At 41.4% G+C, this 22,555-nt stretch overlaps 1 protein-coding gene across 2 annotated transcripts in view; it reads left to right on the top strand.

The window, feature by feature from the left end:
• The window catches only part of ITPR1 (inositol 1,4,5-trisphosphate receptor type 1), a 219,650-nt gene that overhangs the window by 114,218 nt on the left and 82,877 nt on the right, over positions 1–22,555 (top strand). For both annotated transcript variants that reach the window (XM_025207692.1, XM_014521334.2), the window contains 3 exons: positions 184–332; positions 1,083–1,194; positions 22,387–22,519. In XM_025207692.1, coding sequence (XP_025063477.1) covers positions 184–332; positions 1,083–1,194; positions 22,387–22,519 — 394 coding nt within the window. The remainder of the gene's footprint in view (positions 1–183; positions 333–1,082; positions 1,195–22,386; positions 22,520–22,555) is intronic.

The following is a 22,555-nucleotide window of genomic DNA, read 5'->3' as shown; positions in this document are numbered from 1 at the left end:
TTCCTGGAAAGGATGGGGCTACATGTAGACCTGATTCCCTAGTTGAATAGAAGTCTGAGGCAAACTGTTACATTTTTATAATCGATGGGATTTTTTTTGTTTTTTTTTTTAAGCGGGGAGGGTTTCATTGGTGTCTCAAGCTTTCCTATTTGGCTGTAAAATCTGAACGTTGTTTTATTCCAGGATATAGTATCTGCATTAGAGGATCGGTTGCGCCCTCTGGTCCAGGCAGAGTTGTCAGTGCTGGTAGACGTTCTGCACAGGCCGGAACTGCTCTTCCCAGAGAACACAGATGCAAGGAGGAAATGTGAAAGTGGAGGCTTCATTTGCAAGTAAGTTGTGTCTTTGTAGAAGCCTTGAATTTCCTTACCCTCTGTGCCTTAATGCTTTCTCTCCAGAGCATGTTTTGGGCAAAGTGCAATTATGTGACACTGCATGAAATATATGACTTGTCCTCAAGAACACGAGCTCCTTTTAGGAAGGAGCCAGGAGCTGTCCAGACAAGTCAGCAAATACTTTACAAATTCTGGGTATTTGCAGCCTTTTATAGTCATAGCAAACTCTACCAACATTATCATTGATCCTTGCAAGTGAGCTGGGTGCCTGTTGACTTCAGTCTTTTTATTAGTGGGGCGATGAGGTGAAAACACAGTTTGTTTTAGTCAGAGAACTTCCAATTACTCTTTCCGGGGTCCACATTCCTATTCTTAATGAAGAAATATATGTGCAGTATTTAACACTACAAGTTTTTAGTGGTGGACCATCACTTTTTTTTACTTTCCCCTCACGCATGTAGAAATTCCTTGCTTTCAATATACAGGCTTCTTTTGCCAGCTTATTCTCCAGCCAGGCGTTCTGATGTTCTCTTCATAGCTTTGCTGTGACTCCCGATCATTCAGTAAGCTTTGCTATTAAGAAAATGCTCCCCAGGTCTTCAGTGTAGTGGTCTAATAAAACCACATTATAATTAAGCTCTTGCTTGTAGCTTTGACCGTTGAAATACATTAGCCACATATGCCTGTCCTAATTTTTATTAGAAACTTTAGTACTAAAACAAACTATGATCAATTGGTTGTTTTCAGGTTAATAAAACACACTAAACAGCTGCTGGAGGAGAATGAGGAGAAACTATGTATTAAAGTATTACAGACACTCAGGGAAATGATGACCAAAGATAGAGGCTATGGAGAGAAGGTACTTAATTTATGGTTTATCCTTTTCTTTTCCTCTTCCTGCCCTTACCCCCAAAACTGTCCTTATTACTCAGAAAGGGGAAAATACGTTGCCAGGCCTTTTAAAGCTGTTTGTCATTTCATACGTGTAAGCATTTGTAGCTTGGTTTGAGGATGAAACTTTCTTTCTTTAGTCAACTAGTCATCCTTTTGAAATTTGGGAAATTAAGTTGAAAAGTAATAAATTACTCTGACCTTTTTACTTTGAGACTGGCAGGTTGAAGCATTAATTCCTAGAATACTCTGCAGCCTGTCAGTTTAAACTGTTTACTTGCTTATAGGAGACTCTCCCATGCAGTCTGGCTGCCCATCAGTGAGAGATTTTCACTTGCCTGTATTTGGGGGTATGTCTACACTGCATCCTTAGCATTCTTGGCGGGGAGAGAGCAGCTTCTGAGAATATTCCCCTACCCCTACCCTCATCCCTGCTCACCAATGTCAATTTGGAAATGTCGCCAGGGAGCTGCTCTCGAACACATCGGAGACCAAGGTCTCAAGAGTGGTCTCTGGAATGGCTTCATCATCCCATCTCTGGGTTCGGTGAGTGCAAGCAGGAACAGGTGGACGGGGCATGCTTGAAACTTTCCCTCCCCAAGAATGCTGAGGATATGGTGTCGACATACCTTGAAGCATCTTTTCCTAGTGTGGTACTGAGGAATGCCTGTACCCAAACCTCCCTCCAGTATTTTCCCTTTACTACATGCTGTTCCTTTCTTACATCGGAGTCCTTTTCTTTCTGGAACAATAGATTTCTTTGCTAGATCTATAACAGCTGTGTGGATTTGTTTTTGGGGGGTGGGAGGGATGTATATGCACGTGTACACACCCATATTATACATACATAAATGCATCATGTATCCAACATTAAAACATGTAAAAAATGGTCTAGATCTGTTAATGCAGTGGAGGTATACATTGATATCCCAACTTGGAGCACTGCTTACACATTTGTTTTACAAAGATTTGGATAAATCCAGAGTACCCAAAGCAGGCTGACAAATGATGAAAGGATTTGAGCATGGCCTCTTCAGATGGATGAATCGGATTTTAACACCTATTGTACATCTTGGAGCATGCATGAGAAAAAATGCATAGCTGTGTACCCAATCAGTACAACTCTATGAAAGCTTCAGAGCTAACACTTTATAACATAGGGATGGAAATAATTGTGTGGCTAATAAGTGTGAGGCTGAATCTGAATGACACTTTTCTTAGTAAAGGGAATCTGTAATTCAGAGCAGTTTCTATTGCTTGACAAAACTTGTCAGTTGTCAGCTGAGGTTCTCCCACTAGTAGTGAATTGTGAGCGGGCTGGTCACTATTAAATGATTGCTTACTAGCCTGAGACAGAATTTCAGAGATTGAACAGCTTTAAATGGATTTCACAAGAGGCTAAGAAGCATTGTTTAGGCTAGGAAACTGAAGGCAGAGAGCCCACCAAATCAAACAGAGTCAAAATGCCATTGTGAACATGCTGCTCAGCCCACTCAGAAGTTGGCTGGTGATGAGACCCAAGTGAAGATGCAGAAGAATCTGGCCAGCCTTGCAAGCACGATGCTTTCCAAACCCCTGTGCAGAAGTCTTGAAGCCGGATAAGCCTTTCCACCATGCAGTGTGCACATGGGCTGTCACCAGGGTGCACACCCCAGCTGTGTGCACGTGCAGTACTTAAGTGAACAGGAGATGCCTAAGAAAATCCTTGAGGCTAGGGATGGTCAGGGTTGTACTCCCTGTTTAATTGGGGAAAGCTCTTTCCCACAGGGCTGTCACTGTTTGCTTGTATTTTGCCCTTCAGAGACCCAGCTCACCTCAGCAGTTCCACCTCTTGCCTGGATCTGGAGTCCTGCCAGCTTTTAAGCCTTGCAATGCAAGCAGTCGCGAAAAAATGAACAAACAATTTTGTGGGCAACTCCCTAAACCCCTGCAAGAAAGCAAAGTGATGCAGTGGCAGCATCCTGTATGCAAATACTTCAACACATCTTCCTTTTTTGGGCAGCCGACAATAACTTAGGCTAAATGTTCCCCTAACTAACATGTTCCTGTTCGGAATTTGCAGCCTGCATCTCTCTGTGTGTCTCTCTTGAGTAGACCATGTTCTTGCGGGTCTCATCTGGAAGAGAATACAAGCGAGCGAAGCTAGATAGCTCTTTTGAGCCAGGCTTCGTATCTGAAGCTGAGGTTAGCCTAACAAGTGACACAAGGGACATAAATGCCAGTTTAATGGCTGGGAGCTAATACCTTTCAGTACCTGCAAGCTAGTCTACATCCTTTTAAAATTACAAACAGATGATTGATGCCCAAGTGTTTTATGCAAACGTCTGCTAAACTATTGGGGACACATTTTTGCCTCCTACTTTTCCATTAAAACCAGTATAATGGGTCAGTTGCATTAAGTGCTGGATTAGCTCATCCATGAAGGAAGATTTTGTAACCTGAAAAGCAGCTGATTTAACAGATGGGCTGCTAATAGAAGAAAAGTGTCTCCTGTCCGACAGCATGAAATAAGATGCATACTGTCCCTTGTGTGACTACCTTTTAACAGTGCTAATTCACTATTGAAAGGCCATACACTTGTCTTTTAAAAACGTTCTGGATTTAAAAAAAAAAATAGGCTACCTACACTGGAAGTAATAGTTCCTACTTACAGACCCTTAAGTTAGAAAGAGTTGCATCCTGTCAAGTAGAACTTGCCTCTTGTAACCAAGAGGCTTGTCAGTCGGCTCTTTGACAAAGATAAGAGCCTACTGTTTCAAATAAGGATGTTTACAGAACTGATACCAGACAACACTGTGAATGCTAACAGGTAGTCCTATTCTGCTTGACATTTCTATGTACTTTAAGGAATCCTAGCAGGAAAGAGGCTAGTTAGACCTTTGTTCTCCCCCTTGTGCTTCCCTTTTTTCAGCACATCTAAAGATTGCATATTTGTGTTTCCCTTCGATAAATATTCTCTGACCTTCCTGAACTGCTAGGAATAGCTCTGTCATTATTAGGGCCCTGATGTCTCCATGCACATGGTTTTTTGCTGCGTGTTCCCATTCGCTTCTAAAATGTTGTCCCAGAACATTTGCAGAAGCTGGCAATACTCAACTGAGGAATCAAGGAAGCTGTAGGTCAGGCCCAGAGCAAAACGTTACCTTTAAGAAATGTAAAGGAAGTTTCTGTATGTCTGCGCTTCTTCCTGTATAGTCTCATACTATTCTGGAATAATAAACAGGTATTATGCTGTATATAGAGGCAGTCACAACCCTCTGCCCCTCACCTTCCATCTCGCCTACTAAAAAGACATCCACCGGTATTCTCTGTGGACTGACTTATTTGAGGAATTTAATAAGAATACAGGGTACGGGCTTCAGTGTCTGAGGCCTTCGTCAAACTGGTGCGACTCCAGAATGCAAAAGACTTTTGTTAGCTATGATGCACAAGCATTTGTGAAAGGCTTGAAACTTGACCTGTTGCTGAAGATCCTTTTAATTTTTAGCATTTGCCTAGGTTTCTCACTAGTATACCACTCTTTAATAGACAGGCCATAATAGGGTAGATATACCCAGGCTCTTGCTCTTGTTCTGTATCACCTTGTTCAAACAAATGGTTTTTTGTATGTTTGTTTTATAATCTAGGCCAGCCATCCAAATTTTGCAATGCTGCTAATTTGGGGGTTTAGCCCTATACCCAGCTTCTCTCCCCAGGTCTTCGCTACGAGATCTGGGGACTCAAAGTTAGGAATCTCGTGCTACTTAAAGCTCACACTCTGATAACTACTCGTATGCCCAAGGGTGAAGTTCTTGGAACGTTTTTAGCCAACTTATGTGGTTTGACGGCTGGCACGAGAACAAAGCCTGAGTGCATCCTGTCGGTTCAGTTCCATGGCAGAAATGTTTTCTCTGGAGCAGCTGTCAACAGTGCAATACAGCGTCTTGAAGATTTATACAAGCCACTAATGCTTATTGTGAATATTTTACAATGCTATAATAGAGTACTGAGGAGGTAAATAATATCTGCACTCCTAACACATGACTCGTAATTGCTCTTATTAATGTGTGCTTTTCAACTTCTCTTCTCTCCTCCTTTTTCTTTTCCAGCTGATTACCATTGAATTGGATAATGCTGAGGTCTTAATTTTATTTATCTTCCTTGGTGGTGTTTGCGTGATGTTTGTTTCTACGAGTAGCACTGTGATATGTCGTACTGTCTTACTACCATTGAGCGTTCTGACTTGTACACCTGTGTTAGTGAAAGAGTCAAGTTTTTTAGCCTGCCATGTGTCTACATTAGTGGTAGTTACCATAACAAATTGTCTGTCATTATCCTAACTATTATCCCAAATGTAGTTGCTGGAAGCTGCAATCATCTGGTGAGACATTTTCATAATGTTTAGGATGGAGCTTGAGGGCTTTTGGGATACTGACTGCAGTGAACACCATCAAAACCTCAGCACTTAGGACTCCAAAGCAATTATTGTATAACAATGTTGCAAAAACACTTATCAGGAATGCAACAGTTATATAAATACCTAAAGAAGTAAATTCTGAGTTGTTAATGGCACCTATGCGTAGTGCTGTTGTTGGTGGGGGAGAACGTCCAAAGCAGACTGGAAGAGATCCTAAATGAAGTCTGTTTGCTGACTAGCACAAACGATTGCAAACATCATTATGCACTATGTAATTATCATACGCTGTAGGTGTGAGAGCCTGGAAAGGGTTTGGCCCTTGTGTAGAAACTGTATTAATTTCTTTACAAAAAGATGACTTAAAAGTTGACAGCTGTGTTCGGCAATAAGTATAGATGTCTTTAAGTTGTTTCATATTGGCCTGTAAAAACGTGGGAAAAACTTAAGGGTATACTGTAAAGGCATGGGTGTCTTTTTAAATCAGTGCCTGCTATGAGGACTAAAGTTTGTAGTTATTGCTGCTTTTTTTTTATATATATTCTATTATGCACAATGCTGCTTTGCCTGGAAAAGAAGCAACATAAATAGGAGTTTATGCTAAATGAAATCATATTTTAAAGACCAAGTATTTTAAAAGCATTTGAGGTGACATGACTTCTGGTCTATGAGCAAGACCTGCTCTCAGGTTTTGTTCAGAGATAGCAGTTGGGTGGAATGGGGGCACAGGTGGTCTAAGTGTCTCTTGGATACCACTTCCATGGGAAAGAAGTACCTCATGTCCTTCAAAAGTAACGCGGGCACAAAAATTGGGTATATGTACAGCATGCCTGTTGATCAGCCTTGGTTTCTGTTTTATTTTTTGAAAGTTCTCCTTTTGTTCAGTTTCTGATGTGTTCTCCCAAACCAGCCTTCTTCGTGGAACAAAGTTTTCACCCTTTTACAATGCAAAAGAGCGACATTGAATAGCTATAATTTTTTTTAAATGATTTAAAAAAAAAATTTGAGTGGACTTCCTGTGAGACTTTTGAACTCCAGTCTCAATAATTACACTTTGGATGTCCATCATGCTTTTGAAAAATGTCTAGCACTGTGGGAGTCTGTTGAAATGTGTTTGAAATCCTAACTATCCATCTCATGAACGGAGATGGGTGAGAAGCTAGTTCCCCTGTCCTGCACAATTTTCTACAATTTCAAAAACTTTCCAATTCCCTTGTCGAGGCAAACCTGAGATTCATCAGAGCTTTTCATGGAAAAACAAGACGAGCCTGGTGCGTAAAGCATCCTGTTGGCAGTGACGATTATATTCGAAACCCCCCTTTTCTAGTCCCCCTGCATCAAAGATGAGTCCCCTAGCCAGTAGGATAGTTTCAAGGTGTGTGCCCTCCTGCAGTTGGTCCAGATTTCATCAGAAACTTCATCTTGGACCAGAGAAACATTTCCCAACAAGTTTAGTCAGAATGGGTATGTTCTTGTAAAGAGCTTTTGTTTCAACAAATCAGCCTTTTTCCGATGGAAAAACTGTTTTGTCGGAAAATTCCTCACCCGTGCTACTCATAAAGCCACATCTTGAGCACGACAGCCTTGAGTTTGTTTGTTTGTGGCTATTTCTTTCTCTTAGCATGCACTTTCCGTTAATATGCATTGACGATGACTGCTGTGCATGATGTGTTTAGAGATTATGAGTCTGATTTTCCTCTCGTTGACACTCATTTCCCACGGCCTGAAGTCCATTGACACCCATGGAGTTGCTCCTGACCTACCCTAGTTTGGGGAGATTCAGGTACTCGATCTTTTTTAGGTTTCATAACGGAGCTTAAAATAGCTGGCTGCAGAGAGGCTTTAATATTGAAACATGGGTATGATGATATCTTTCTCCCCCCACTCTTACAGATTTAAGCTGCCTTTTACCTAAGAATTCTCCCCTGGAAATGTGTTCGGTTCTTTAAAAGAGAATTTGTAGCTCCTTTTTAATGTTTCAGTCGAGTGCTAGACCCTTTAGATTGTGGTGCTGTAGCTCCCCGTGTCAGTATGTATACTTTATCTCGGAGAAACTTCAGACAGGACTTTGAATTGTTTGACTGTAAATTAAGTCATAAGATGAAACTCTCTCCGTCTTTCTCTTTAGTCTCCGGCCATAGTCTGCTGTTCTGCAGTCTATCAGTTAGTGCACAGACCCAATGTAGACCTTGGTCTTCTGCCTGCAAGTAGGAACTTACTGCTCCCTTATGGAGCAAGTCCATGGATGGAGCAGGTGTGTTTATAAATAAAGGAAATGAATGCTGTCTGTTTATGAAAAGAGCTTCTGGCACTGGTTTGAATTCTTGGAGGATTTTCAGAGTGTTTCCCTTTATGCTTTTTTTTAATGATGATTATTATTATTATTATTGTTTATTATTATTCTTGTTACCCCTGGCAACTGTAAAGGTTTGGGACCAAAAAAACCCCCTCACTCCCATTTTTAGCTACATAGTTTCTTTTGTTGTTTCTTCTTTTTTGAGGCTAAAACAGTCTTGGGCCATTCCTACCCACCCACCTGAGTACAACCTGGTTGGAGAAACATCTTGGTTACTGTCTGACACAGTTCAGAGCTTGTTTCACAATCTTGCTGGAATTGGAAGTAGCTACCATAAGATCACTTTGGCAGAGAGGTTCAAAATTGTTGCCTTTCACTGCACTTTATTTTTGCTCATGATAGACCGTGCTAATTTTTTTTTTTAATTACTTAAATGTGCAATTGAGAAAATATTCTAAACTAAGGTCACTAGAGCCCCATTTAAAAATCTTTTTTCTGTCCGGTAGAAAGGGAGTTTTTTAACTCACTGAACAATTCTGGAATTCACCCTGTTGACTAGGAAATCCCCTGCATAACAGGAAGAATTTGAAATGGCCGTGACTGTACAGTCATAAAGTGCCTTTTGTGCCCAGTTGTGGTAAAGGTGCATTGTAGGGTGACACAGCCTGCCAGTTTATTTTCTGCAACTCCGTAGTATGGCAAGGGTCTCAGAAGTCCTTGTATTCATGGAAGTTGGGGGTGGAAGGGACCTCACGAGATCATCGGGTCCAGTTCACCTGGTGATCTGGGACTGTTCACTCCATTGACATTGGATTTCTCTCGCACTGTAGTGGAGTCATGGTCTGGATAGGGGAGAGGAATGTGTGACTTTTTTAATGTCGGGGGGTGTGTATATATACATATGTGTAGGTAGGATCCCCTGCCATTTAGCACTTTAGAAGGTCAAAGCTTGACATAACTTTTGGGGGTACTGGTTGAATTGCATACTAGCTGTTAAGGACAAAGATCATGAAATCTTGCTTTATACATAAGTCCAGGTAAGACCAGCATGCAACTGGGATGGTGTGTGTGTGTGTGTGTGTGTGTGTGTGTGTGTGTGTGTGTGTGTACACGTGTATTAGTGCCTTGTTCATAGCTTTTTTTTTTTTGGTTTTGGCATACGAATGGGAAGGCTCAGTTTTTCGCGGACTCTTACACCAACTGTTCTGATGCACACAGCCATGTCAGACTTCAACTGCACAAGTTTTGCTTTCAGGGGAGAGAAATTATGATGCTTTGCTAGTCATGTATTTTGCAGTCAGCACAGAAGATTCAAGAACCGGTGACCTTGTGGTAGAAATATTGACTATCCAAGAAATCCCACCATAATAAACGTGCGCTGCAAAGTTGGAATGGTTAGATCACCGAATCGGAGACAGTAGGGCTGGATATGACCTGAGAAGGTTATGTAATCCAAACCCTCTTTCCTGTCCGGGGCAAGATCATTCATGTCTAAACCATCCCAGTCGCATGCTGGTCTTACCTGGACTTGCGTATAATGCAAGATTTCACTGTCTTTGTCCTTGACAGCTAGTGTATGCAATTCAACCAGTGCCCCCAAAAGTTATGTCAAGCTTTGACCTTTTAAAGTGCTAAATGGTGGGGGATCCTACCTACTTAAAACTATTCCTTCCCTTGGCTGTGTTGCCACTGTTGGCAATAACAGACGCCCCTTAACTCAATTCTTCACGTTGTAAAAGTCCAGAATGTTGTTGGGTGTTTTGTTTTGTTTTGTTTTGTTTTTAAGGTCTTGCTGCTTTGGCAGTGCACCTAGAAGGAACAAGTGGGGCCAAGTCCAACATTGGTCCAAGGACTAACACTGCTGAGGGCAAGATTTGTCCCGAGAAGTGGGGGGGGAATAGAGAGGTTTTAAGCTGCAACATCACATGGCTGGTCTGTCCTGTGTGGTTGTGAGGAAGAAGCTGTGCTGTTGGAGTGAATTCCCATCTCAAAGGCCTCCTACAACAGACTGGAAGCTGGAGAGCAGCGAAGGGTCTTGGATTTTGAAGAAACGGGGTCTGTCATTTTTTTTCTTTGGTTCCTAAAAATAAATAACTACTGCTAGGTGCATTTTTATGAAAATAAATCTGCCCAGAATTGGCTAACTGCTAATTTTGTTCCTGCTTCTTGCTGCCTCCCTGAAACCACTGCTCACTGCCCCATGAAGTCACTGCTCACTAGCTTGGTAATCCTTTCCAGCACGACAGCCTGGCAAGAGCTGAGGGCTCACGAGGTGGAGAATAAAGAGATGCAGAGAGACTTTTTTTTTTTTTTTAAGAGTCCCTGTTTCTTGTGCAAATCTTTTAAAGAGAGCAGAAAACCCCTAGAGCGAGAGAGACTAATCGAGTTGTCTCTAGAAATTGCTCTGGAGCTGCTTTTCCTTCCGTATATTTTCTTTGTACTGGTATAACTCACTGAATTTTATAGCGGTGCCCCCGATTTTCATCAGCGTAAGAGGAGAGTCAGGCTCTCTCCAGGTTTTTCTTGAGGCATCAAGTAAATCTTTAACCATGGCAGTGGTACTAAAACTGCTGCAATGATGTGGAAAACTATGAACTGGCTTAGCATTAGCCAAATCTAACGTTTTCTGTTATAGCCTAGGTCTCCTACATGCACTGATCTTGATTTTTTTTTTTTTTTTTTTTTTTTTTTTTTTTTCTCCTTGTTAAAATCTAGGTCTAAGTGGTTTATTTGCATCTCAAAATTCCTGGGATTCAGGGTAATAAGTATAGCTGCAAAGTGCCCTCCACAGCTGGTAAGGGGACTGTTTGAGTATTGAGTCTCCACTCCATCTGTCACTCAATTTTATAGTCGGTTTGGAAGCAAAATGAGCCGTTTTCACATGTGAAATGAGTTGCGCTGGAAATCTGGAGGGCTTGGGTAGGGGACTTGTAAATCCCAAAGAAGCGGATGAGTGGGTATGCAAGAAGGGGAGCATTGAAAAGAGAACTACTAAGCTTCACCTGCAGGGGGCGTTCTCATGATGCTGAATGCAAAAGATGTCCTACTTTTTTTTTTTACATTGCGGTGAACTGCTCTGTTGGGCACCTGCCAGCATTCAAGCAGTTACATAAGAGCAGCTTTTTTTTTTTTTCCTGGAATTTAGGCTTGCTGCTGATGTGTGACCTTCAGCAGTAATTGCCAATAAATGTGGTGGAGCTGTTTACAGTTACTTCAGTCTGTGCTGTGGCTGCCAGTATCTGAGACTACAGGGGCAGTGGTGCTGCTTATGTGGTTGCTGTCTCTCTTCCTGATCAAGTTGCTCCAGTATGATTGGACCTGGCATTTTATTATTCAAGGTGCTGTGTATTTGACAGATGAATACTAAACTTTGCGGAGCTTATTGTTCATCTGTAAAAATGGTCTTGAGAGATCCAAAAGTGTTTGCACATAAAAACCCTGAATTCCTCTCCAATCCTCATCCCAAGCCACTCTTTCTTTGTGCACAGTTAATAAAGTTTAAAGAAACAAATCCAGGGAAATGCTCAGCACCTTCAGGTCCTATCAAAATCTTTTAGTATTGGGCATAAGCAGGTGGATTATCTCTCTCTCACTTGCTTTGGGGGTTATATATTTCTGGTCCTGAGGTTTCAAGGAGGTGAAAAGGGAACTGAAAAACCTGACTTGGAGGGTTTGGCTGCAAATAACCTTTCCAGAGATGTGTATCATTTGATAAACTGTAAAACTGCTCTTCCGCAACTGGACAAATTTCTGAATGCATGCTGCTTTCTGGATCTGCAATAGGAACAGGAAGAATTATTAACACAATAAATGCTTGTAAGATGAAGTTTAGAGATTAAAATTATTTCCCTCCCAGAGAGCTCATGCCAGATCCATTGCCGGTGTGTACCTTGCAGTTAAACGTAATGCAAGCTTTGTACTGTTTTCAAATGGAGGAAACGCAGGCTCTAATAAATTCTTGTGGCTGAATTCTTCTCTGTGGAAACCTCAGTAGAAGTACGCCTATGGCGACTGATATCCCAAATGCTTACAAACAGGGGACTGTACAGCACCTTATCAAAAATAATTGAATGGTCTTAATGACTAGTTATGGTTATTTGTAGCACTTGTGTAATTGTGGATGGGAAAAGAGGATTCTTACATAATTCATTGTTTGTAAGTGGCAAAGATGGGGATGTTAAACTGCCTGGAGGACTTAGTCACCAAACTTGCATTATATTTTAGTTTGGAAATTTGTGCTCAAAATAAAATACCATCCGAACTGCAATCATTGACCAGGTAAAGAGAGAGCTCACCTAGATTTGTCAGTGCCTCAACTAAAAGGCAAACAAGTTCTTAGGTCAGACCTGTCACCAGAAGGCTTGACACTATGTAAAAGCTTGACAAATCAGAAATCCTTTTGGGTCTTAAAATTCATAGCCGGGAGAAGGAAGAACACAGCTTCTATGAAGGACAGTGGCCTGGTGTGCCAAGGAGAATACACTGAATATGCCCTGTCCTGCATATTACTTGGGGTCTTAATCTACATTAGTTTAAAATCCTCCATCACATTCTCGGATATAATGCCTGGGTGCGTGTTGCAATGCGAGAGAGGTTTATGGCTGGGTGGACACTTTTTGGCTTCTAATATTTCTTGCTGCCTTGAACAGTATCCATAGCAAGTCAGATGTTTGCGAGGAACACACCTGCCTACCGGGTGCAGGGGTTCTGGCTTCCCTATCTGATACGCATTGCTTCTGACTTCTAGGCTCCTGGCAGACGTTATACTTGACACGATGGACCAGTTAACCAAGGGCTCCATGGGAGCCCCAGTCAGCTGATTAGGCTGCCACGCGCAGAAGCACATCTGAACCAAGGGTGCCATGTGCAACCAGGGCTCTGAGCCGCAGGACCATATTGATGGCAAGGGCTCCATGCAGTCTTGCAGCTGGGAGTCCTGGTGAGATGACCAGCGTTCCCAACCACAGAAGGCCCTGCACTGGCAGTATGGCACCATTGGGATCTGATCTCGCAATCATGCCTGCTGCCATGCCTGTGTAGCATGCACCCTTAATTGAATGTTTGCTAGGGGCAAACGTTCTCATTGCACCCTTAATTGAATGTTTGCTAGGGGCCCTCATAAACTACAGTAGGGGTCTTTAAGGGATATTTTGCAATGAGTATCCTAAGTTGGTGGCTATCTTGCTTTGCATGGCAGTGCTCTCTTTCTTTAAGTTTGAAGGGAATTTTATTCATGCACTATTTTTTTTTCATGGTATCTTAGTGAAACAGCACCATAGCACAATGAGAACCTTTCTTTGTGGTATATTGCCTCAAGAAATCAAAGCTTTATAGTGAACCTCTTCCATGGTGAAGAAAAAACATACTTGGAGGGGAAAGAAAGGTGGAAAGGAACATGCTTTTTTTTAAAAGGATCTTCCTGTAAGTGCTGCAGGAACCTGAGGACATTATATTAGATTTCCTCTGCTAGGTGGAGAAAGGAAGGGGAGATAGTCTGAGTAATAACATTAGATCCCTAAATATCTTAACTTGCGTTCCTTGTGGCTAAATTTGCCACCTACCTATTTAGAGTATAGCTGGGTTCATATTCCACTTACACTTCCTTTCTGATTTATTTTAAATTATTTTTGATTATTTTGCACCTCATCCATCCCAAATCAGTGCTTTCTTTTACTTTAAAGTAATCACATGGATGTCTGTGAAATTGGGGCAGTTTGAGCTTCACAGATTTTATATCCCAAAATGTCATGAGATCTCAACTAACATCTGATATAACTCGGGCTACAATTTTCTTCAAATGAAGAAAATATTCTTTTAAAACCAAAAAGGTCACAAAAAATGTCCTAACTATATTTATAATCTCTAGCAAAAGTCTATAGGTTGAGACTTCTTTAATCTACGCTCAAAAATGAATAATAAATCAGCCATTTTCTTGTACATAGAAATATCAAGAATATAATGGCTTCCCAGCCTTTTATTGTTGAAGACATCCCTTCGCGCTCATTGTTTGAACAGGTGATGAATTTTTAGAAGAGATGTCTAGCAAACAGAGGGAGCAAGGTATGCGAGTGAAACTATGTAGTTAGGCCAAAAACAGTCCCAGAATTTGAGTTCAAAAATCACTTTCCTCCCATTTAAGCTCTCTTCGCTCCTTTTATTTGCCGTGTCACTTTACCCACTGATTTCTCTCCAGTGTCTAATCTTTCAGGAGAGACTGAATAAACAAATCCTGAACTTCTAAGGTAAAAATTCATATATATGACACCTTAAACTCTCAAACTTTCCCCAAGAAAGGCAAAAGAGGGCAGAATTAGCCTTTCTTTTCATTATATTGATTTTAACTAATTCACTGTTAAGTACCCAACTTGCTTTGTTAGCTCTTGTCAAAAGGTGTGCTCTTGAAGCAGATTAGCTTTCTTTGAGACACCCATACTCTTAACAGTAGGGAAGGCCCCGTTAGAAATATTGAGGTCAGTTGTGGTAAATGGATAAAAATAATAATCCCCTGTTCTGGCTAATGATAGAATACTTTTTGCTAACCTTGGAAGAACAGAGTTCTTCTTGTATAGTAAGTTGAAAGGAGCTACTATTAGTTTTTTTTTTTTTTAAAAGAAAAGGAAATATTCTGAACTCCTGTCTGACTCTTGCCATCTAATGCATATAGTCTTAAATGCTACCTGTTTGCTGTCCCCTTTAGCACAGAGTCTTATGAAAGTTTTACTGACTTTATCCACACAACATTTCCCCAAGTTTTGCAGAAGGGGAACTGAGACAAAGTCATAGACTTGGCTCTCCGAAGGCCTAAGTCAATACCGGGACCATTCTTTCTGTATTCTACACACTACTTGCATTTTCCCTAGTGTCTGCTTCACAGGACGGCGTGGCACACCAAACTAAATATTTCTTTGCTATTTTTACCCCCATTTAAATCAAAGCGGCCCATTTCACTATTCAATCTTTATTTTGCTGACTTATCACTAAAGAGCAAGTAGCCCCCCTCCCCAAAGATGCAGTAATCTTTCCAAGAACAAGGGGTAACTGTGCAGGGCCCCCTATAAGACCTAAAACCCTCTTCTGGCTGCATCTTTCTGGGTTAAGTTAGAAGGCATGGCTTAGTGTCTGACTAAAGTACTTCATCCTCCTCTCCCAAACTGAAGTAAATCATTTTGTTTGACAAGATCAAACAAACGTCTTGCTCATTCTTTATATTCCTGCCAATTTCTCACTCCCAAAGCGTGCGTATATATACTTGGCTATTGTTTTGTCACGGCTCAGAACAAGGCAGCAAGCAGTTCTGTTCTGGAATCCAGGCTCCCAGTATCCTCTCTAGCCATCCAGTCATTCAACCACTCGGCTTTGAAGGGGAACCAACTCTTAATAACTTTGACAGAAATAGTTCATGTTACCGGTATTATTAATAATGAAGGCCTTTTTGTCTTGCTGAGAATCAGGTGTACTAGTTGCTGCCGAAGTCGAGATAATGGCTTCAGATGAACTAATGGTGAGGTGCAGCATTTCCTGTATTATTTGATGAGGAACAAGGGTGTACTTGGCAGCTCGTAGCATGCAGGAACTGTGTGTTCCTTCTCATAAATGAGGTTTTTCCTGTTAACTTGAGGTCTTCCAGCTTAAATACCCTGCATCCCATTTGACCAAAAATGTAATGGTTAATGTGCTTGTGAAATTTCCGAGAGACACGCTGGTGACAATGCAAGGAAATAATGTACCAAAAGGGTACACGAATTGGCCAAGAGGAAAGCCTATTAAAAGAGGAGGGAACTGTTCTTCCTGGCCAGGGACTCCCTCCCCATAGAGCACCGAGGTGGAAAATATTAGATCCTGCGCCGCTCTCCCAAGGATTCTCCCGACTTCTCCATGATGACAATTCCAGAGGATGCCCGCCCTCTTTCCTATCCTGTGGAAATGCCATAGTTTCTGTTCTGTTACGTCACTGATAGTGTTTTGGGCCTATAGACGAGGATGCAGGCTTACGAATAAAATGCTTGACTAGACCTTGGGTTCAGTTCCTGGCTGTTCTGTATCTATCACGTCATCCTTTTTATGTCTGAATTTTTTTCTCCGGTAAAATTAGGATGACCATCCTTTGGCCCATCCCCGTCTCTCAGTTGTCTGTGTAGTTTCTAAACTCATTAGGCAATGATGGATTAGGGGTTGCCAGCTTTATTTCTCTAGATGGTATTGTATAATAATAGTTGAGTTCTCAATGTGTCTCTTTCAAAGGACTTAAGTTGATGGCCTAATGTTAACTAATGATTGATGCCTTTTATAAAAGTTGGGTTGCTGTTGAATGTCCGTTTCACGAGCATGACAGTGTGTTTATTGTGCTACTCAGCATTTTAATTGAAAATCTCCTGATCGCTCTCCCTTGCTAAGATCCCAAACTGCAGTGTAACATGCTTTAATCTAAGGAAACGAATGTTTAGCTTTATAAATGTGAAAATACAGGATGGGAGGGGGCAGTGTGGTTTGGTTGGTGTTGGTTTGTTTGGTTTTTTTTGTTCAAGAATCAACATCCAAAAGAGACATCTGCCACGAGTAGAGGCCTTACAGTGCTTCTCTCCCACTTCTACCAGCGGTGTGCCACTGTAGTAGGAGTGTGAAATCCTCTGTGCCCGCTGTTTTGGGCAAAATAACCACAAGTGCGTGATTGTGCACCTCACCCCCTTGTGTCCATGAAAGCTAGCATACACTGCCAGGTAGTGTGCATATTTGTGCAGTGGACTTCATGCAAGCAAGTTGGGGGAACATGTACATTTAGCAAACCTTTTTTGTCAGTATGGACCTTTAATGTGCAGGCAGTAGTAAACTTCTCTTGAGTGTGTGTGGAAACAGTGATCCCAATAGGATGATGCAGCTTAACTCAAATGAGCAACAGATAATCCACAGTGTCTTTTCTACCTTCACTGTCTCTACATGTTGACTAGTAAACTTGTGTTTGGATGAAAGATTCCTCGATTATGACTAATTATCTGCATTTTACTTTTGACTAGCTCCCGCAGCCTCCAGAATCGGAAAGCTCTGTAGAGGTGTGTCGCTCACCTATATTTGTACAACGCACAAATATTGGTGTTTTGAAGTGGTCTTGGTGGAGTGTCTTTCTTGTTGGTATAATCTGTGAAATGTGTGTTACTGAATGGTACAGACAGAGTGGGTGCAGCTGGGCTGAACTGGTTAAGTCTGGTGTGCTACCATTCTGGCCAATGGTGGGGTGGGAGAAGACTTCTTTTCCCAATAAAGACCTGGTACGGTGCCAGGAAGACTCGGGGGAAGACCAGTTGAAGTTCTCAAAGCAGTGCCAGTATTTCGGCCATCTGTCTTCCACTTTCGCTGGAGCCACTGTTCTGAGAAATCAGCTCAAATTTCTTTTGTGTTTAGTACAGAAGCATCATTCCTGTCCTTTCTAAGAGGGAAATCCAAAGCCCATTCATTTTGAATATTATAAACCTGAGGCTAGGAAGTGGAGGTGGTGATGGAGGGGCAAGAGAGCTCGAGAGCAGCACATTACCCAAGTTCCACAATCCTGGAACAGCTAGGTATTTCTGTTTCTAATCTGGTACAGTAAAAGTAGCTGATGTTGACCTTCATGCAATCATTTGACTTCAAAGATCACGCCTGCTTAGAGCAAAAGAATGTCTGGGTCTGTCTGAGACACCACCCAGTCTCCATTACTATTCCACGTGTTTGACAAGCACAAGATGTAGAACTTTTTTTTTTTAATGAAAGTTTTTGAATCCTTTGGAAGCTAATGTAATATCCAGCCATGTGGTTGGCACAGTGTATATGCCATTGCTTACCATGTCAGTCTAATCCCTCATTAAAACCACTTTGAAGTTTAAAACTAGCTTGGTTTAAATTGCCCAAGATAGTAAAAAAAACTTCCTATGGTTAAAGCAGTATTATATAGTTATTGTCAGTGAATAAAGGGGCGGGGGGATAGGGAGTTTACAGTTCTTTGGAACTTGTTCTTATTTTTGTGAAGCACTATTTAAATGCACAGCGAGGTGCTCAATGGTCACAGAATGACTTCATGTGAGATGTGGGAGAAGTGGCTTTTACACTTAGCCTCCATCCCTGAAAAAAGCAACACAAGTGATGAAAATGCTTTGTAAGTCATCAGCTGTATGAGATGCTTCTGATTTGATTTGAAGTGGAGTTCTAATCTGCAACAAGTTGCTGGAAATCTGCTTCCTTTTGAAAATGACAGTTTTTGGCTTGCAAAATTAGACCTTTTCCAGGGTTTATTCAGAGCAGCCAAACAAACTTTTTGAAGTCCTGAAACAGAACTGCAGTGCTGACAAAAATCTATTGGGCTTTTGTACCACACATCTTCCACATCCTCAAGAACTCCACTGACCAGAGGGAGATGCATCAAAGTAACTGCACTTGCTCCAGAAGTGTGTGTGTGTGTGTGTGTGTGTGTGTGTGTGTGTGTGTGTGTGTGTGCGCATATAATGCATGGACGCAATGCATGTTTGAATCTGACATGATCTTTCTGTTCTGTATTCTGTGAAACAAACCGTATGGAAACTTTTAGTATTTGCTTGTAATGTAATGTCACTTGGTGTGTCCAAGGGGGCCCAGTTAAGTACTGTCTGAATGAAATAAGCTCTAAAGCCTTCTGTTTAGATAGTTGGTCAGTTGATCTGTTTTCCCTCCCCATTTGTCTTGGCTATGCCTTCCCCTAATTTTTCTGCTAGCTAGTTCTAGTTCGTTGAGGAGATTAGTATGTCTTTAGTGCCATGCTTTAAAACAGAATTTCTGCATGCTCAGCAGGAGCTTGATCAAAGTCTACCACAGAGGCAACTGGAAGATCACAAAAGGGTATGTATACCAGTCCCGTATCTTTGGTGCTAATTACCATTATGCTTCCAGCTTTTGTGTTTATTAAAAAACAATAAACAGCTGCAGACAACAAAGTTCTTGTGAGATGCTACTTTTGTTTTCTTTCAAAGGAGAATTCCTTGCTAATGGCTTTTGAAACGTGTATTTCTACTCATTACGCTTCTAAAGTACTTTCCATTAAGAAGCTTCCATTAAGTTAAATGAAGCAGACTTTGACTATATTCCCTAGGTCACTTTGGAAGTTAAAGGCCTGGTCCTCTTTTCCAGCTTTTTTATAAATTGGGAGTAGCTTCATGAAGACTGAAAACAAACATAGCACAGTAAAATCCAAGGTGATCAGGTCTACAGAGTGTATTGGCCTGGCCAAGAAGTACCTCCTTTACTTAATAACCAACCAGTCTTCAAATCAGCAGTGCTAGTGCACACTATCTCATTGTGGAGGTTGTCTATTTCTGCTGCTGTTGTGACTGCTGGGAGTTTTCTTTTTTAAATATTATACCTGCTTTACAGATTTGTACAGCTTAATACTGATGAAAGGGAGGCTATTTTTCAATAGAAAATACTTACCAGTGTATAATTCATTGATGTTAGGCATCCACTGTTTATTGATTGTGTATTGATAGCTTATCTGGTTGTAAATCCAACCAGACTGAATTAATGCTGTCGAGTTTTTCTTTATATAACGTTTCATATTTTTAATGCAGCCAAACATCTGATATTTGTTTTGCATACTGTAAGCATCAAAGTGGTGTATAATAATAACATTATGGTTAAGGAAGTGCTCTGAAGCCAAGTGTTGCATCTGAATTAATGATAGCATTTGAGAAACATTGCATTTTTTTTATCCCCGTTCTTCTGATCACATTCTCATATAATTGTAAGCTAATTGATTGCTTTTGAATAACTTTGTGAAGGAAGTTCCCCTTCACAGTGTCTTTTTTTTTTTTTTTTAAATGGTGCTCCAAGTGGTGTTGAAAAATGGATTGCCAAACTTTTCCAACTCTGAACGTGCTCTCTGAAAAGAAAATACAATCACTGACATGTGTTCCTATCCACTTTTCTCATACTATCATACTTTTCTACAAGAATTGCTACTTTTGGCATGCTGCTGTAGCAAGGAAACGGTGGTTCTGGGTCTACCACAACAGCCACATCTAGAAATTCCGTATAAGCTTCCCTCTTATCCAGAGTATCTTGACCACTAAGCTTGAGTTGTCTTTTTCCCCAAGCCGGCTAGAAATAAATGCAGAATAACTGTAGTAATAATGATTTATTTTTTTTAAACAAAAACAAAAAAACAGGTGGGAAGGAGGTAGTTTTGAATGATGATTTTCAGGTGGATGTGTGTTGATCTTCAGTGGTAGTAAAAATTATCATTTTAAATGGCAGTTGCTATGACAACTGATTAGTTAATTTTACAGAAGAGAATGGTAATGTGAGAACCCATTGTAACTTAATTTTGGCATAAAGGATGTATAAATGTCAAGTTTCCCTTCTAATCAGTACACATGTCGAACAGCGGCATAGCTTGGGTTTTGTCTCGGTTAACCTCGTTCTGCCAGGCATCCTTTACACCAACTCTGAGAGCAGCAAGAGTGGTGTAAATCTCTTTGGCATGTACTAAAGCAGCATCATGTAATTGTCAGTTAAAGTAGCTCTCATGGGATGTTAATTGGTTTGGGTTTTTGAAGCGGGCTCCTGCCTTGCTCGTATTTTTGCCATGGTAGGAAATACCCGCATCTTGGAGGCAATGATCATCCTGTAGCATCATGTCCACAATAAGTAAGTTGCTTGAAGGAAGGCAAGGTGGAGGTGCTCCTTTTATAAACTAATTGAATCGGAGGTGCATACGCTTCCATGAGCCACTGCTCACTTCATGGGGGAGCGTTCCTGGTACTCTTCTGTTATAACTTTTGGAAGCAGCCTCTTGCAAACCCTTTTTAAAATGAAGCTTGTTTTGAAAGTTTCGTCTTAAAAAATAAAATGTGGATCCTAGCAAGCACCTTTAAACAGGAGCATTACCCCAGGATTGTTGATTTTTTCCCCTAGGATGAAGGTACTGCGGTTTAGAGGATTCTTAATCCGAGGCACAAGTGACTCATTGTTTTGTACTGTAGGTAAATCTGTATTGGAGATTTACAGGGTAGTGGAGAGTTATTCTGGCTGGATCAGGTACCAGAAGCAGTCTAGCTGCAGCAGCACAGAGCTCTATCTATCGGGTGAATTCACATGTGAATTAAAATATAAAGTTTTTAAAAGCTTCACACAAACGCTGGGCAGTGTAAAGCTGCTCTGGAAGTGGTGGTTTTGAATGTCTCTGGCAAACTCTGCCTAATTAACGTAACTGTAAACTGGCGTGCTGGATGCACTTTGGCAGTTGAAGTGACTGCTCTTTGGGTTACTTTGCCATTTCCCAGCATGGGGTTTTTGTTTTTTGGTTTGATTTTTGACTCTTAAGTCACTTTAGATCTTACTCAAGGAGCCCAACACTTTAATTGCAGTATACTCGTGTTAGGAAAGCACTTAAGGTCCTCTCCAATAACTTCACAGTTACAGGTCTCTCTCCATGTGTGGCTATATACAAATATCATGTTCACTCTGCTCAACGGCCAGTTGTTTCTATACCTGTCCTGTGCTAACATGGTGCCAGCTTTAGCATGATCAAAATAGCTATGCAGTTTGCAAGCATAGCATCCATCTGTCAGTGGCAGTTGCTCGGCCGACTCCGCTGGGACCAGTCCTAGACCCATGTGCTGTGGGTCATGGTCTGAGGCTCTCTTGGGCGGCGCTGCTTGTACTTACTCGCAGTAAAATGTTGCTTTGGGCCTTCTGAATCCGAGTCCAGTTAAGAGACTGAGGGCCATCTGAGGACTGCCGCCTTGCCGCATGTAGGAGCTTTCCTGTGTTGCCTAGCCAAAATACCCAGTCTGTTTGCAACAGAAAAAAACGTGCTCTTGAGTGAATAAATATCTGGAAAGCCGGAAACGTTAATGGGTCCGGGAGCATGCCAAATGGTTCCTTTCTCCAAATTAATTCTGAAGTTCTCTACCCCACCCCTGTCAACTAATATTTGTCAAACGGAGGAAGATTTGCAAAGCAGGGGTGGATTATCTAAGATGATGCTTTTAAACACAGTCCTTATTCTTCTCTCGGCACCCCCTTCTGTCTTCTCATCGCTCCCCACTTTTTATTCTGTTTTGATGTCCTATAAATGCCACCTTTGTGTGTGGTTTTTTTTGTTTGTTTGTTTTTTTAAGCTGATCCCTGGCTTGTTTCATGGATTCCAGTAAAATGGCTCCTTTAAAAATAAAATCTGCATATGGCAGCTAGTAAGTTTTAGCACGACATCAGGATTTCAGCTGTTGCTGGTACTGGGTGTATCCACAAGCTCATTCAGGACTTGTGGGGTGGATCAACGTCTAGGCTGCTGTTCTGGTCTCTTAGGGTGTAAAAATTTAATTTTTTTTCTAAACCTTTGGCCTTTTAGTTCCCCCTCTCCTAGTAAAACTGAACCCATGATGAGAGCCCTCCCCATTTTTTTCCATTAAGCATTAGTTCATTTGTTCTTATAACTCAAATTGTGACTTCATTATCCTCTTTAAATTAAGGGAGAGGCACTCAGGCAACTTTTGGTCAACCGATACTATGGCAATGTTAGACCTGCTGGAAGGAGAGAGAGCCTTACGAGCTTTGGCAATGGCCCGTTGTCTGCTGGAGGCGCTAGCAAAGCTGGAGGAGGAGGTGGGTATGCTATGCCATCTGCTAATCAGTGATTTT

The sequence above is a fragment of the Alligator sinensis genome, unplaced genomic scaffold, assembly GCF_000455745.1.
Source record: "Alligator sinensis unplaced genomic scaffold, ASM45574v1 scaffold984_1, whole genome shotgun sequence".
Taxonomy (NCBI): domain Eukaryota; kingdom Metazoa; phylum Chordata; order Crocodylia; family Alligatoridae; genus Alligator; species Alligator sinensis.
This window is presented reverse-complemented; position numbering and strand designations above follow the sequence as displayed.